This window comes from Cebus imitator, unplaced genomic scaffold (genome assembly GCF_001604975.1).
Source record: "Cebus imitator isolate Cc_AM_T3 unplaced genomic scaffold, Cebus_imitator-1.0 Scaffold51, whole genome shotgun sequence".
Taxonomy (NCBI): Eukaryota; Metazoa; Chordata; class Mammalia; order Primates; family Cebidae; genus Cebus; species Cebus imitator.
This window is the reverse complement of record NW_016107366.1, coordinates 9,025,351-9,043,819: the sequence shown is the minus strand read 5'-3', so window position 1 is coordinate 9,043,819 and position 18,469 is coordinate 9,025,351. Positions and strand designations below refer to the sequence as shown.

General features: G+C 41.7%; 1 protein-coding gene across 1 annotated transcript in view; it reads right to left on the bottom strand.

The window, feature by feature from the left end:
- Positions 1-1,065, bottom strand: part of LOC108303918 (heat shock cognate 71 kDa protein-like) — a 4,571-nt gene extending 3,506 nt beyond the window's left edge. Inside the window, 2 exon segments of the mRNA XM_017527880.2 lie at positions 7-151; positions 154-1,065. Coding sequence (XP_017383369.2) covers positions 7-151; positions 154-1,000 — 992 coding nt within the window. The 5' untranslated portion in view covers positions 1,001-1,065.
- Between the last annotated feature and the right edge of the window lie 17,404 nt (positions 1,066-18,469).

Genomic DNA, 18,469 nt, shown 5'->3' with positions numbered 1-18,469 from the left:
TGTGACTTGTCTAGTTTGGCATCTCGAAGGGCCTTCTCTACGGGGTCCAGGGTTCCACGGAACAGATCAGCATTCAATTCTTCAAATCGGGCACGGGTAATGGAGGTATAGAAATCGATTCCTTCATAGAGAGAATCGATCTCAATACTGGCTGGGTGCTGGAAGAGAGAGTACGCTTAGCACGCTCACAAGCAGTACGGAGGCGTCTTACAGCTCTCTTGTTCTCACTTACGTCCTTCTTATGTTTGCACTTGAACTCAGCAATGAAATGGTTGATCATTCGGTTATCAAAATCTTCTCCACCCAAGTGGGCGTCTCCGGCTGTAGACTTGACCTCAAAGATTCCATCCTCAATAGGGAGGATTGACACATCAAAAGTGTCACCTCCCAGGTCAAAGATCAGCACGTTTCTTTCAGCTCCAACCTTTTTGTCTAAGCCGTAAGCAATAGCAGCAGCAGTTGGCTCATTAATAATTCTAAGTACATTGAGACCAGCAATAGTTCCAGCATCTTTGGTAGCCTGACGCTGAGAGTCATTAAAGTAAGCGGGCACTGTGACCACAGCATTGGTAACAGTCTTCCCAAGGTAGGCTTCTGCAATTTCCTTCATCTTTGTCAGAACCATAGAGGATACCTCCTCTGGATAGAAGCTTTTTGTCTCTCCCTTGTATTCTACTTGGACCTTGGGCCTGCCAGCATCATTCACCACCATAAACGGCCAATGCTTCATATCAGACTGGGAAACAGCATCATCAAATCTGCATCCAATCAGACGTTTGGCATCAAAAACCGTGTTGGTGGGGTTCATTGCAACTTGATTCTTTGTGGCATCACCTATCAATCGCTCAGTGTCCGTAAAGGCGACATAGCTTGGAGTGGTTCGGTTTCCCTGATCATTGGCAATTATTTCTACTTTTCTGTACTGGAAAACACCCACACAAGAGTAGGTGGTGCCAAGATCAATACCAACGGCAGGTCTCTTCGACATGGTTGCTGGCATGTAGGCCTGGCCCCGACAACGAAGAAAACCACAGTAATCCTGAGAGTTGCAGAGGAGTTCAATGAGCGAAATATTTATTCTTGCCAAGGCGGTTCTGCTTAAATCAAATCAAGCTTACAGACATTTATCTCAGTTTACAGAAGATATGGGAGATAAAGGGATGTCAAGTGGAAAGAATTATACCAATTCAGAAAGTGGGATGTTATGCAATTTAACCCTCCCAGCCTCGCAGAAGCAAGCAAATTGGGAAACCATTCAGGAGAATTCAAACACATCACGGTTAACTACAATGTGTGGTTAGTAATTAGAGCATGGTTTGAAAACATCAACCTGGCCAGGCGGTGGTGGCTCACACCTGTAATCCCAGCACTTTGGGAAGCCGGGACGAGCAGATCACCTGAGGTCGGGAGTTCGAGACCAGCCTGACCAACATGGTGAAGCCCCATCTCTACTAAAAATACGAAATTATCGGGGCATGGTGACGCATGCCTGTAATCCCAGTGTCTTGGGAGGCTGAGGCAGGAAAATTGCTTGAACCTGGGAGGTGAAGGTTGCAGTGAGCCACGATCGTGTATTGCACTCCAGCCTGGGCAACAAGAGCAAAACTCCATCTCCAAAAGAAAAAAAAAAGTCAGCTATACAAGACATTTTGGGAGAAATTGAGGAAATTTGCGTGAGAACACATGACATTAGGGAATTGCTGTTACTTTTTTAGGTGGGATAATTCTACATGTGGTTATGTAGAACAGTGTCCTTTTTTTTTTTTTTTGAGATGCTTGCTGAAATAATTCGAGGCTATATGACAGGATGTCCTTACTGTGAAATGTTCTTTTCATTTATTCATTTATTTATTTATAGACAGAACCTCACTCTGTTGCCCAGGCTGAAGTGCAGTGGAGAAATCTTGGCTCACTACAACTTCTGCCTCCTGGGTTCAAGCAATTCTCCTGCCTTATCCTCCCAGGTAGCTGGGATTATAGGCACCCGCCAGTACGCCTGGCTAATTTTTGTATTTTTTAGTAGAGACTGAGTTTCACCACTTTAGTGAGGCTAGTCTCGAACTCCTGACTTCAGGTGATGCACCTGCCTCAGCCTCCCAAAGTGCTGGGATTACAGACATGAGCCACTGCACCCAGCCCTGAAATATTCTAAGAAAAAAATTCAGGCTGGGCACCGTGGCCTCTCAGCAATTTGGGAAGCTGAGGCAGGCAGATCACAAGGTCAGGAATCTGAGACCAGCCTCACCAACATGATAAAACCCCATCTCTACTAAAAACACAAAAGTTAACCAGGCATGGTGGCGCGTACCTATAATCCCAGCTACTTGGGAGGCTAAGGCAGGAGAATCGCTTGAACCCGGAAGGCAGAGATTGCAGTGAGCCAAAGTCACGCCACTGCATTCTACCCTGGGTGACAGAGCTAGACTCTGTCTCAAAAATAAAAAAAAAATTCAGATAGATAGATGATTATGGCAAAATGTTGACTAAATTTTACTACAACATTGGGCCTGTTCTTTTTGCTTTTCTGTCTGCTTAAAATTTTTCATAATAGAAAGTAAAAATTTAAAAGTCTCAGAGTCAGCAATGACAATACTACAGGATCCAACTAAATATTTTTTTTTTTCCCTGAGATAGGATCTCACTGTCACCTGGGCTGGAGTGCAGGGGCACAATCTCGGCTCACTGCTTACTACAACCTCCGCATCTCAGGCTCAAGTGATCCCACCTCAGCCTCTAAAGAATAGCTGGGACCACAGGTGCATGCCACCATGCCTGGCTAATTTTTTTACTTTTTGGTAGAGATGAGCATTTGCTATGCTGCACAGGCTGGTCTTGAACTCCTGAGCTCAAACGATCCACCTGCCTCAGCCTCCCAAAGTGCTGGGATAACAGGTGTGGGCCACTGCACCCAGCCTCCAAACTAAATATCTTTTTTTTTTCTTTTTCTTTTTTTGAGACAGAGTCTTGCTCTGTCACCAGGCACCAGGCTGGAGTACAGTGGTGCAAACTCGGCTCACCGCAACTTCCGCCTCCCATGTACAAGCAATTCTCCTGCCTCAGCCTCCTGAGTAGCTGGGACTACAGATGCACGACACCATGCCAGGCTAATTTTTATATTTTAGTAGAGACGGGGTTTCACCATGTTGGCCAGGATGGACTCGATCTCTTGATCTTGTGATCCGCCCGCCTGGGCCTCCCAAAGTGCTGGGATTATAGGCATGAGCCACCGCGCCCAGCCCAAACTAAATATCTTGAACAATTCATGGCCGGGCATGGTGGCCTACACCTGTAATCCCAGCACTTTGGGAGGCCAAGGTGGGCAGATCACTTGAGAACACAAGTTTGAGACTAGAATGTCCAACATGACCAAACCACGTCTCTACTAAAAATACAAAAAAAAAAAAAATTAGCCAGATGTGGTTACCATGCCCATAATTTCAGGAACTCGGGTGACTGAGACATAAGAATCACTTGAACCCAGGAGGCAGAGGTTGCAGTGAGCCGAGATGGTGCCACTGCACTCCAGCTTGGGCGATAGAGCAAGACTCAGTCTTAAAAAAACACCAATTTGCCCGAGATGAGTTACCATTTTACTAAGCAAATGAGCATTCAGAACACCTTGCACAGATAATTCTTATTCTGTTGACATCAGTCACAGTGTTTCTATATCCAGGAACTTTACTCAGAAGATAGAGTCACTCTACCATGAGACAATGTACATTTTAAAACAATTACTCACATTTTAAAACCTCAACTCACAGCGGGTGTGGCTCTTCCAGGTTTTTCGGAAGGTTAAAACATTTTTTAAAGGCAGCCTCTTCTTTCAGCCAAAATATTCCTTAGCTTCCCTGTAATTTCTTTGCCTCCAAGACCTTCAGCATTTTTCAAATTTCTCTTGCCAAATCAAGAATTTATATTTTTTAAAAATCATTTTAGACCCAACATTGTTTTTACATTGACATGTGGGAAGATAGTTTGCCGGATCGTGGGACATGGGGGGTTCTTTTGAGGTTTGGAGATAGTTTCTATCCCTCTATGCCCAGTCAGTCCTCCCTAGGGGAAGTAGTCAGAAACCAAGACACAGTCCCCCTGTGCCAGGCTCCCTACTCCTCATCCAGGCATCCATGCCAATTGTCCTCTGGCTACAGCCAGGTTTATTGCACTTTCAGAAGTACCTGTCCATAGTTTAAATGCCTGATCCACACAATGAGACATCACTTCACACCCTTTAGGATGGCTACTATCTAAAAAGCAAACAAACACAACAAAACAGAAAATAACTAATGTTGAGGATATGGAGAGACTGGAGTCCACATTCATTGCTGGTGGGAATGCAAAATGGTATAGCCCTATGGAGAGCATTATGGCAGCTCCTTGAAATATTAAGCATGGAATTACCATATGACCCAGCAACTCCACTTCTAGGTATCTTCCCGAAAGAACTAAAAGCAGGGGCTCAAACAGCTATTTATATACCAATGTTCATAGCAGCATTATTCATAATAGCCAAAAGAAATACCCCAAATTTCCATCAATAGATGAACAAATAAATAAAAGGTGATACATAAACATTAATACAAGGAAGTATTATTCAGCCTTAAAAAGAAACAGAGCAGGCAAACCTGGTAGCGCTTTTGTGAAGCCAAAGATAAGGAGAGACTCTGGTGCTGGCCATGCTGAAGAAAAGCTCAAAGGAGTCAAGGTGTAACAACAATTATATTAATTTGAAAATGGTGGGTAACGATGGTTCCATGGCGCAGTTTAAAATTAAGAGGCATACACCACTTAGCAACCTATTGGAAATCTGTTGTGAATGGCAGGGTTTGTCCACGAGGCAGATGGGACTCCAATTTGACAAGCAGCCAATCAATGAAATGGACACACCTGCACAGGTGTAAATGGAGGCTGAAGATACAATTAACACGTGCCAGTATCAGAGAGGAGGTGTCTATTACAAAGGAAACCTGCTACTTTTCACCAGAACTCTGTTCCTACAGACCAAGAATACGCTCTCAGTTAGATACCACAATTTGCAGCTGGGCCTGGTGGCTCACACCTGTAATCCCAGCACTTTGGGAGGCGGAGGCGAGTGGATCGCTTGAGCTCAGGAGTTCAAGACCAGCCCGAGCAACATGGCAAAATCCCAACTCTACAAAAATAATTTTAAAATTAGTCGGGTTTGGTGGCTCGCACCTGTGGTCCCAGCTACTCGGGAGGCTGAGGTGGGAGGCACCTCCAGGAGGTTGAGGCTGTAGTAAGCTGTGATTGCACAACTGTGCTCTAGCCTGGGTGACAGAGTGAGACCTGTCTTAAAAAAAAAGAAAAGAAAAAGAAAACCACAATTTGGTTACACCACACCCTGACTACTACAGTATCATTTTCTCTATCCTTTCATTTCCCTTTCCCTGTTTCTCTATTTTACATAAAGTAATTGGTATGTGTGCAAGTATATTGTTTTTTGGTTTTGTTTTTGCTAAATGGCCAGTGGTATGTTTTGATTGACATCCGATGGAGACGGGATGGAGAAAAACATTCTGTGAAAATATCACCTTTTTCCGTGAGTGGCATGCTGGTGCAGCTCTCATCTTTATATTCCAGTAAGTTATTTTGCTCTCACTATTTAAGCAAAACACACATGCACACATAAAAATCCTTGCCTACCTTGCTTGCTTGGAGAATTTCTATCTTTTTATCATTGTAAGATCAAGGACAACTTTATAATTTACTGTTAAAGGTCAATCTGTCTTTAAGTAGGGATAAATTACTCTAGAAAAAAAAAACTAGATAGTTTTCCCTTCAAATCAAGCATCTTGTTGTTTAAATAAACTGCTTGTTTAAGGAAAAAAAAAAGGAATAAAGTCCTGATTTGTGCTACAAGATGAGTGAATCTTGAATGCATTATGCTACGTGAAATAAGCCAGACCCCAAAGGACAAATACAGTATGATTGCACTCATATGAGATCCCTGGAATAGCCAAATTCATAAAGAGAGAAAGTAGAAAGAGTACTGGTTACCAGGGACTGGAGGGAGGAAAGAATGAGGAGTCACTCGATGTGCACAGTTTCAGTCTGGGATGACGAAAAATCTGTTGATGGGTGGTGGTGATGGGCGCACAACAACATGAATGTAGTTAATACCGCCTAAGAACACACTCAAAAAGGGTTAAAATGGCAAATTTTATGTTATGTATATTTTACCACAATAAAAAACAAATGCTCATCCACTTGGGGCTGCTGGGCAGAGACAAGACCTTACTGAGGACAGCCTCTCGTGAGCCAGTGACTTGCTGCCGCTGCCTGCCTCCTGCCTGCTGGACTGTTGTGCTCTTCTTCCCCAACACCAGCCTCAGCTGTTGGTGGCAGCAGAAAAAGGTTGGGGGAGCCCCATTCCCATGGTCTTTAGTTCGTTTCATAGATGAGATGACTGAGGTCCAGAGATCAAGCCCAGCATGGCATCAGGACTCTGACTTTGGAGGCTTCCCACCCCATGGTTCAAGTTCTCTTGGATCCCAGATCCAGCAAATGTTAATTGCAAATGTTTTGGGGTTAACCAAATAGGGACTGACTCCACCTCAGTACCAGACCTTACTTTGTTTTCAATTCCAAAGAACCAGAAATCATGAAGCGCCTTTTATTCCCTGCTAATTACAATGCAAACTGCTATCCATATTTTCTTGCTTTTGTCTGAGGGTGGGATCCATCCGTTATCAGAGCTGATGTGTAGTCAGTCTGTTAGGCAACAGGAGCCAACAGGGATTCATTACCCACCACCCACAGCCAACCCCCCACACTGCAACAACCAGGCAGCTGGGGAAGATAAGAGTACAGTCACTTTTACCCTTTCCATTGTTCCACCCAGAGTAGAAGAAATTCAGGGCCTATGGGGATATTGCAAATTCCTTTAACCTGAATGGGGATGCTGATGTGCAAGTTTCTAGAAAGCAGCATGGACATTAGCAGAACATTAAGCAAGCATGATGACTAAACCAAAGGGAGTTGACGGAGAACATTTCAACACCACGTAATTAATTGCCCAGCGTAAAGACATTTCAGCAAAGGGCCTGGAGACCACGAGATTCTGCTTCCTCGTCATAGATCTGCAACTTGCTTCACAGATGGTGTGCAGCAGCCATTGCATGAGGTGCTTAAGAACAATCACAGTGTTTTAATTCCATTTGCTTACCCTGGGGAGACAAATTCTTAATTGACAGTGAAGCCACATAGTACAAGTCAGTCGTGAAGGTTGACACTGAGTCAGCCATTCACCAGGGCAAATATCTTTAGTTTGTTTCACAGATGGGAGGACTGAGGTCCAGAGATTGTGGGTTGTGCCCAGTATCACAAGCTCAAATTCACACGTGACAGACAGCAGAGCAAGGGTTCCCTTGGACTCTGATTAATGTCCTGCGGCTACTCCCAACTGGGGTGAGGGAATCTCCCCACACTGAGTACCCAGCCCTGATGAGGCTTAGAGTCGAATTAGTGGTCCTATTGAAGAGGGAAATTAAATAATAACAATAGTAGTCTGTGATTGCTGCATAATAAAATTTACTGTGTTGTGTTCAGTATAAAACCTAACCCCCAGCTCTGCTTAAAATTAACTAACTCCCTGTAAAACCTACCTTATCTGTTCTCCCCACATTCTCAGCAAAGTTCCCCGGTATCTCAAGACTCCTGTTTTTCTTGCTGACCAGCTGCAAAGTCACAGGGCAAGATAACACCCAAAGAATGTACGCTGTGTTTCTCAAAATGCCATTTTTCAAATGTAACATACATCACAAAACGTGTTACAAATTAATTAACTGTTCTTTGTTCTGGCTTCTGTAAACTTGTTAGCTGCTACATCATCCTGGATGTAAAACAAAAGTTCCCCATTTTCTTGTCCTTTGCTCAGCCTTGGAATGCTAATCTGCTGAGCCAGTGGCCACCTTAATAAAATCCTCCTGTTTCATGCATTGGTCTCTCCGGTCTCCTGAAAGTTCTGCAGCACTATGAGCAGGACCCCTTGCTTTCTCCCTTATTCTCCACAGGAAAAATGTTTAATTGGTGAGTATCATTACCGTGCATGGGTTTGTACTTCTACCACAGATGTATGTATCCATGGACAATACAAAGTATTATTTTGTGTGTTTTAAAAAATTTAAAACAAATGGTATCATATCATATCACTTTGCAACCTGATTTTTTTCAGTCTTTAGTATGTTTTAAGTTTATCCTTATTGGTTCATGTAACTCTTCTTAAATTATTTCAAATACTATAAAGTAGTCCACTGTCTGAATAAACCTCAGGTTATCTACATTCTTTGTGTGTGTGTGTGTTATATGTATTGTACAGTGAATTCTTACAATAACATAAGCTAGAGAAAAGAAAATGTTATTAAGAAAATCACAAGGAAGAGAATATATATTTACTGTTTATTAAGAGGAAGTGGGTCATCATAAAGGCCTTCATCCTCATTGTGTTCATGCTGAGCAGGCTGAGGAGGAGGAGGAAGAGGGAGAAAGAAAGAAGGGTTGGTACTGGCATCTCAGAGGTAGCAGAGGCAACAGAAAAGTAGCATATAAGTGAACCAATAGACTTCAAACACAAACCCATGTTGTTCAAAGGTCAATTTTTTCTTCTTTTCTTGTATAATTGATTGGGTGCAGTGTTCTAAAGATGACTTTGGGGTCTAGTTGGTTTATAATGTTCTTCAAGTCTTCTACTTCATTGTTAATCTTCTGCCAAGGTATTGTATTCATTATTGAAAGTATTCAACTATTATTGTTGAATTGCCTATTTCTCCCTTCATTTGTCAGTTTTCACTTCATGTACTCTTGGGCTCTGTTGTTAAGTGCGTATATGTTTATGATTGTTTTATCTTCCTAATAGATTAACCCTTTTATAATTTTAAGATGTCTCTCTTGGCCAGGCACGGTGGCTCACGCCTGTAATCCCAGCACTTTGGGAGGCCGAGGTTGGTGGATCACCTGAGATCCGGAGTTTGAGACCAGCCTGACCAACATGGAGAAACCTCGTTGATTCCCACACAATAATAGTGGGAGACTTTAACACTCCACTGTCAATATTAGACAGATCAATGAGACAGAAAATTAACAAGGATATCCAGGACTTGAACTCAGATCTGGACCAAGCAGACCTAATAGACATCTGTGGAAATCTCCACCCCAAATCCACAGAATATACATTTTGTCAGCACCACATTGCACCTACTCTAAAATTGACTGCATAATTGGAAGTAAATCACTCCTCAGCAAATGCATAACAAACAGTCTCTCAGACCACAGTGTAATCAAATTAGAACTCAGAATTAAGAAACTAACTCAGTACCGCACAGCTTCACGGAAACTGAACAACTGGCTCCTGAATGTCGACTGGATAAACAATGAAATGAAGGCAGAAATAAAGAAGTTCTTTGAAATCAATGAGAACTAAGACACAAAGTACCAGAATCTCTGGGACACATTTAAAGCAGTGTCTAGAGGGAAATTTATAGCAATAAATGCCCACGTGAGAAGCGAGGAAAGATCCAAAATCAACATCCTATCATCAAAATTGAAAGAGCTAGAGGAGCAAGATCAAAAAAACTCAAAAGCTAGCAGAAGACAAGAAGTAACTAAGATCAGAGCAGAACTGAAGGAGATGGAGACACAAAAACCCTTCAAAAAATCAATAAATTCAGGAGCTGGTTTTTTGAAAAGATCAACAAAATAGACCGCTAGCCAGATTAATAAAAAAGAAAATGGAGAAGAATCAAACAGAAGCAATAAAAAATGATAAAGGGGATATCATCACTGATTCCACAGAAATTCAAACTACAATCAGAGATTACTACAAACAACTCTATGGACATAAACCAGTAAACCTGGAAGAAATGGATAAATTCCTGGACACTTGTACCCTCCCAAGCCTAAACCAGGAAGAAGTTGAAACCCTGAATAGACCAATAACAAGGGCTGAAGTTGAGGCAGCAATTAATAGCCTAGCAACCAAAAAAAGTCCAGGTCCAGAAGGGCTCACAGCTGAATTCTACTGGATGTACAAAGAGAAGCTGGTACCATTCCTTCTGAAACTATTCCAAACAATCCAAAAAGAGGGAATCCTTCCCAAATCATTTTTTGAGACCAACATCATCCCGATACCAAAACCCAGCAGAGACTCAACAAAAAAAGAAAACTTCAGGCCAATATCCATGATAAACATAGGTGCAAAAATCTTCAATAAAATACTGGCAAACCAATTGCAACAGCACATCAAAAAGCTTATCCATCACGATCAAGTAGGGTTCATTCCAGGGATGCAAGGCTGGTTCAACATATGTAAGTCTATAAATGTAATCCACCACATAAACAGAACCAAAGACAAAAGTCGCATGATTATCTCAATAGATGCAGAGAAGGCCTTTGACAAAATTCAACAGCCTTCTATGCTAAAAATTCTCAATAATCTAGGTATTGATGGAACGTATCTCAAAACAATAAAAGCTATCTACGACAAACCCACAGCCAATATCATTACTGAATGGGCAAAAATTAGAAGCATTCCCTCTAAAAACTGGCACTAGACAAGGATGCCCTCTCTCACCACTCCTATTCAATATAGTATTGGAAGTTCTGGCAAAAGCAATTAGGCAAGAAAAAAAAAAAGGATATTCAATTAGGAAAAGAGGAATTCAAATTGTCTCGATTTGCAGATGACATGATTGTATATTTAGAAGACTCTATCATCTCAGCTCAAAATTTCCTTAAACTGATAAGCAACTTCAGCAAAGTCTCAGGATACAAAATCTATGTGCAGAAATCACGAGCATTTCTATACACCAATAACAGACTAACAGAGACCCAAATCATGAGTAAACTCCCATTCACAATTGCTACAAAGAGAATAAAATACCTAGGAATACAACTAACAAAGGATATAAAGGACCTCTTCAAGGAGAACTATGAACCACTGTTCAAGGAAATAAGAGAGGACACACACAGATGTAGAAACATTCCATGCCCATTGTTAGAAAGAATCAATATCCTGAAAATGGCCATACTGTCCAAAGTAATTTATAGATTCAACACTATCCCCATCAAGCTACCAATGACCTTCTTCACAGAACTGGAAAAGAACCACCTTAAACTTCAGATGGAATGAAAAGAGAGCCTGCATAGCCAAGACAATCCTAAGCAAAAAGAACAAAGCTGGAGGCATCATGCTACCTGATTTCAAACTATACTACAAGGATACAGTAATCAAAACAGCATTGTACTGGTACCAAAACAGAGATATAGACCAATGGAACAGAACAGAGGTCCTGGAGGCAACCCCACACATCTACAACCATCTGATCTTTGACAAACCTGACAAAAACAAGCAATGGGGAAAGGATTCCATTTAATAAATGGTGTTGGGAAAACTGGCTAGCAATGTGCAGAAAGCAGAAACTGGACCCCTTCCTTACACCTTACACTAAAATTAACTCTAGATGGATTAAAGACTTAAACATAAAACCTAACACCATAAAAACCCTAGAAGAAAACCTAGGCAAAACCATTCAGGACAGGCACAGGCAAGGACTTCATGACTAAAACACCAAAAGCATTGGCAACAAAAGCAAAAAAATCTGAACAGCCCTTGAGCCCCAGATCTTTCCTCTGACATAGCCTACCCAAATGAGAAGGAACCAGAAAAACAATTCTGGTAATATGATGAAGCAAGGTTCATCCCCAAAAAATCACACTAGCTCACCAGCAATGGATCTAAACCAAGAAGAAATCCCTGATTTACCTGAAAAAGAATTCAGAAAATCTGTTATTATGCTAATCAAGGGGGTTGTAGGAAAAGCCCAGGAAAAGGTGAAATCCAATTTAAACAAGCAAAAAAAAAAAAAAAAAGATACAAGAAATGAAGAGAGAAATCTTCAGTGAAATAGCATAAATAAAAAGCAATCAAAACTTCAGGAAATAATAAATGCAGTTAAAGAAATGCAAAATGATCTGGAAGGTCTCAGCAATAGAATCAAACAAGCAGAAACAAGAGAAAACTTCAGAACTCCAAGACAAGGTTTTCAAATTAACCCAATCCAACAAAGACAAAAAAAAAGAATAAGAAAAAATAAGCAAAGCATCTGAGAGTTTGGGATTATCTTAAACAACCAAACCTGAGAATAATTAGCGTTCCTGGGGAAGAAGATAAATCTAAAAGTTTGGAAAATATATTTGGGGGAAAATCAAGGAAAATTTCCCCAGTCTTGCTAGAGACCTAGACATCCAAATACAAGAAGCTCAAAGAACACCTGGGAAATTAATCACAAAAAGATCATTGCCTAGGCATATTGTCATCAGGTTATCTAAAGTCAAGATGAAGGAAAGAATTTTAAGGGCTGTGAAGCAAAAGCACCAGATAACCTATGAAGGAAAACCTATCAGATTATCTAACAGCATGTTTCTCAGCAGAAACCCTACAATCCCTATAAGGGATTGGGTGCCTATATTCAGCCACCTTAAACAAAATAATTATTGGCCAAGAATTTTGTATCTAGCAAAAGTGAGCTTCATAAATAAAGGAAAGATACAATATTTTTCAGACAAACAAATGCTGAGAGAATTCACCACAACCAAGCCAGCACTACAAGAACTGCTAAAAGGAGCTCTAGATCTTGAAACAAATCCTGGAAACACATCAAAGCACAACCCCTTTAACGCATAAACCTCACAGGACCTATAAAATGAAAATATAATTTAAAAAAAAGACAAAGTATACAGGCAACAAATAGCATGATGAATAGAATAGTGCTTCACATCTCAATACTGACATTGAATGTAAATGGCCTGAATACTCCACCTAAAAGATACAGAATTACAGAATGGCTAAGAATTCACCAACCAACTATCTGCTGCCGTCAAGAGACTTGCCTAACACATAAGGACACACATAAATTGAAGGTAAAAGGGTGGGAAAAGGCATTCCATGCAAATGGACACCAAAAGCAAGCTGAAGCATCTATTCTTATATCAGACAAAACAAACTTTAAAACAACAGCAGTTAAAAGACAAAGAGGGACATTATATAATGATAAAAGATCTTGTCCAACAGGAAAATATTACAATCCTAAATATATATGCACTTAACACTGGAGCTCCCAAATTTATGAAACAATTACTACTATAAGAAATCAGATAGACAGCAACACAATAATAGTGGGGGACTTCAATACTCCACTGACAGCACTTGATAGGTCATCAAGACAGAAAGTCAAAAAAGAAACAATGGATTTAAACTATACCCTGGAACAAATAGACTTTACAGATATTTACAGAACATTCTACCCAACAACTGCAGAATACACATTCTATTCATCAGTGCACGGAACTTTTTCCAAGATAGACCATATTACAGGGCCCAAAATAAGTTTTTTTTTTTTTTTTTTTTTTTTTTTTTGAGACAGGGTTCCACTCTTGTTACCCAGGCTGGAGTGCAATGGCGTGATCTCAGCTCACCGGAACCTCCACCTCCTAGGTTCAGGCAATTCTCCTGCCTCAGCCTCCTGAGTAGCTGGGATTACAGGCACGCGCCACCATGCCCAGCTAATTTTTTTTTGTAGTTTTAGTAGAGACGGGGTTTCACCATGTTGACCAGGATGGTCTCGATCTCTTGACCTCGTGATCCACCCGCCTCGGCCTCCCAAAGTGCTGGGATTACAGGCGTGAGCCACTGTGCCCGGCAAGTAAGTCTCAATAAATTTAAAGAAAATTGAAATTATATCAAGTGCTCTCTCAGACCACAGTAGAATGAAACTGGAAACCAACTCCAAAAGGAACCTTCAAAATCATGCAAATACATGGAAATTAATGAATAATCATCGGGTTAATAACGAAATCAAGATGGAAATTTAAAAATTCTTCAAACTGAACAATAGCAGTGATACAACTTATCAAAACCTCTGGGATACAACAAAGGCAGTTGATATGGTTTGGCTTTGACCCCACCCAAATCTCAAGTTGAATTGTATCTCCTAGAATTCTCACTTGTTTTGGGAGGGACCCAGGGGGAGGTAATCAAACCATGGGGGCCAGTCTTTCCCATGCTATTCTCTTGATAGTGAATAAGTCTCACAAGAGCTGATGGGTTTATCAGAGGTTTCTGCTTTTGCTTATTCCTCATTTTTCTCTTGCTGCCACCACGTAATAAGTGCCTTTCACATCCCACCATGATTCCGAGGCCTCCCCAGCCATGTGGAGCTGTAAGTCAAATTAAACATTTTATTGTTCCCAGTTTCAAGTGTGTCTTTATCAGCAGCATGAAAACAAACTAATACAGTAAATTGGTACCAGTAGAGTGGGGCGTTGCTGAAAAGACACCTGAAAATGTGGAAGCAACTTTGGAACTGGGTAACAGGCAGAGGTTGGAACAGTTTTGAGAGCTCAGAAGACAGAAAAATGTGAGAAAGTTTGGATCTTCCCAGAGACTTGAATGGTTTTACCCAAAACGCTGATAGCGATATAGACAGTAAAATCCATGCTGAGGTAATCTCAGATGGAGATGAAAAACTTGTTGGGAACTAGAGTAAAGGTGACTTTACTATGTTTCGACAAAAAGACTGGTGGCATTTTTCGCCTGCCCTGGAGATTTGTGGACCTTTGAACTTGAGAAAGATGATTTAGGGTATCTGGCAGAAGAAACTTCTAAGGAGCAAAGCATTAAAGAGGTAACTTGGGTACTGCTAAAAGCATTCAGTTTTATAAGGGAAGCAGTTTGGAAAATGTGCAGCCTGACTATGGAACAGAAAAGAAAAACCCATTTTCCAGGGAGAAATTCAAGCTGGCTGCAGAAATTTGCATAAGTAGCAAGGAACATAATGTTAATTCCTAAAACCATGGGGAAAATGTCTCCAGGCCATGTCAGAGACGTTTCACGGCCACCCCTCCCAACACAGGCCTAGAGGCCCAGGAGGAAAAAAAGTGGTTTTGTAGGCCAGGCCCAGGGTCCTTGTGCTGTGTGCAGCCTAGAGACTTGGTGCCCTGTGTCCCAGCCACTCCAGCCGTGGGTGAAAGGGGCCAATGTAGAGCCCAGGCTGTGGCTTCAGAGGGTGGAAACCCCAAGTCTTGGCAGCTTCCACGTGGTGTTGAGCCTGCAGGTGCACAGAAGTCAAAAAAATTGAGATTTGGTGGCTCGTGCCTGTAATCCCAGCACTTTGGGAGGCTGAGGTGGGTGGATCACTTGAGGCCAGGAATTCAAGACCAGCTTGGCCAACATGGCAAAACCCTGCAGTGAGCTGTGATTGTGCCACTGTGCCCTGAGCAGCAGAGTGAGACCCTGTCGACATCCCCACACAAAAAAACTGAGGTTTGGGAACCTCTGCCTAGATTTCAGAAGATGTAAGGAAACGCCTGTTTGCCCAGGCAAAAGTTTGCTTGAGGGGCAGGGCTCTCACAGAAAACCTCTGCTAGGGCAGTGTGGAAGGGAAGTTTGGGGTTGGAGTCCCCACACAGAGTCCCTACTGAGACACTGCCTAGTGGAGCTGTGAGAAAAGGGCCACCGTCCTCCAGACCCCAGAATGCTAGGTCCACCAACAGCTTGCACCACATGCCTGGAAAAGCTGCAGACACTCAACACCAGCCCACAAACGCAGCTGGGAGGGAGGCTGTACCCTGCAAAGCCACAGGGCCTGAGCTGCCCAAGACCGTGGGAACCCACCTCTTGCAGCAGTATGACCTGGATGTGAGACCTAGAGTCAAAAGAGATTATTTTGGAGCTTTACAATTTAACTGCCCCACCTGGATTTCCAGCTTGCATGGGCCCTGTAACCCCTTTATTTTGGCCAATTTCTCCCATCTGGAACAGCTGTCTTTACCCAATACCTGTACTCCCATTGTGTCTAGGAAGTAAGTAGCTTGTTTATTTGTTTTACAGGCTCATAGGTAGAAGGGACTTGCCTTGTCTCAGACAAGACTTTAGACCATGGACTTTTGGGCTAATGCTGAAGTGAGTTAAGACTTTGGGGGACTATTGGGAAGGCATGATTGATTTTGAAATGTGAGGACATGAGATTTGGAGGGGCCAGGGGTGGAATGATATGGTTTGGCTGTGACCCTACCCAAATCTCAACTTGAATTGCATCTCCCAGAATTCTCATGTGTTTTGAGAGGGACTCAGGGGGGTAATATAATCATGGCAGCCAGTCTCTCCCATGCTATTCTTGTGATACGAATAAGGCTCACAAGATCTGATGGATTTATCAGGGTTTCTGCTTTTGCTTCTTCCTCATTTTTCTCTTGCCACCACCATGTAAGACATGCCTTTTCCCACCCTGCATGTTTCTGAGGCTTCCCCAGCCACGTAGAACTGTGTAAGTCCAATTAATTCTCTTTTTGTTCCCAGTTTCAGATGTGTCTTTATCAGCAGCATGAAAATAAACTAATACAGCAGTGCTAAGATAAAAGTTCATAGCCCTAAATGCCTACATCAAAAAGCCTGAAAAAGCACAAATAGACAATCTGGGGTCACACCTCAAGGAACGAGAGAAACAAGAACAAACCAAACCCAAATCCAGGAGAAGAAAGGAAATAACCAAGATCAGAGCAGAACTAAATGAAATTGAAACAATAACAACAACAAATTACAAAAGATAAATGAAATAAAAAGCTGGTTCTTTGAAAAGATACATAAAATTGAAAGACCATTAGCAAGATTAGTCAAGAAAAAAGGAGAGAAAATCCAAGTAAGCTCAATTAGAAACAAAACGAGAGATATCACAACCAACAGCACAGAAATACAAAAGATCATTCAGGGCTACTATGAACACCTTTATACACATAAACTAGAAAACCTAGCAGAGATGGATAAATTCCTGGGAAGATGCAACCCTCCTAGCTTAAAGCAGGAAGAACTAGACACTCTGAACAGGCCAATAACAAGCAACAGGATTGAAATGGTAATAAAAAGTTACCTACAGAAAAAAGTCCAGGACCAGATGGATTCACAGCTGAATTCTACCAGACTTTCAAAGAAGAATTGATACCAATTCTATTGACACTATTCCACAAGATAGAGAAAGAGGGAATCCTCCTTAAATCATTCTATGAAGCCAGTATCACCCTAATACTAAAACCAGGGAAGGACACTACTGCCACCCTCATCCATGCCACCAACATCTCCACCTGGACTACCAATATTCTCCTACACATTTCCCTGGATCCACTCTGCCACCAATCCGTTGTCCACAATGCATCCAGAGTGAGCATTTCTGAAGGAAAATCTGATCCTTGTTTAAAACCCTCCAATAACCAGAACAGAGCCTAGACACAGTAATACATATAGACCACCTGATCTATGACAGTTCCCCCGTGGGAGGGAAGGGATTGTCTTTTCAACAAGTAGCGTTGGGTCAGTTGGATTTCCATATGGAAAAATATGAACTTTGACTTCTACTTCACACTATAACAAGAAGTAATGAGATAGAACATAATCATATCCCTAAATGTAAATAGCAAAACAGTGAAGATTCCAAAAAAAGAAAATAAAATAACATCTGACCTTGGAGGGAGGCAAAATTTTCTTAATAAGGGTAAAATAAGCCTTTTAAAAGATTTAAAAATTAGACTTCATTAAATTAAAAATCACTGTTCATCAGAAGACAACATTAAAAGGGTGAAAGGATAAGAAAGAGACTAGGAGAAGATATCTGCAAAATATCTATCCACGAAGGACTCAATTCCCAAGTATTTGCTACAAATCAACAGGGAAAAACCCTCCCAATTTAAAAATGGGCAAAAGAGTTAAACTGGCACTTCACACACAGTGAAAATGAGTATTCAAAAGTCCAATAATCATATGAAACAATGTCCAGTGTCAGTGGTCATGAAGGAGATGCAAACTGAAATCACAATATACTTCTACACCCCTGCTCTGGACCCCAGCTCGCCCCTTACAGAAGTGTGTAACATTGGCTGTCTTTCTAACACGGCCCTTGACACATTTACAACGTACACGTGTTTGTGTGACTATTGGGTTGATGTCCATCTCCTTCACCAGATCTCAGCCCCCTAATGGCAGCCATGACATCTGCTGCTGATCCTCATGTAAACAAGGCCTGCTATAGAATAGGTGTGTGACACACAGCTGGTGGATGAATGAATGAAGGAAGGAATGAAGGAATGAAAAAGGCGCTATCATTGCCATTTTACAGGTCAGGAAACTGAGTCTCCTTTGTTTGAGAAATTTGCCCAAAGTCACACTGCTCACCTGTAGTTACTAATGCACATGAGGGCTCAGGTCCTTCTAGGGAGTAGATTAGCTGTCCTGCCTTAGTTATTGACAGTTCTGAAGAGTCTCAGCTGGGTGGAGGCATCTTTTTCAGATGTTTCTAGGTGATCTGAACAGAAAAGCCTTGTAAGTATAGTAAGATGAGGTCACAGCTCAGACTGATCTGACCCAGGCACAAGCCAAGTTAAGATTCTGTTGTTGTGGTCCAGTTCAGGG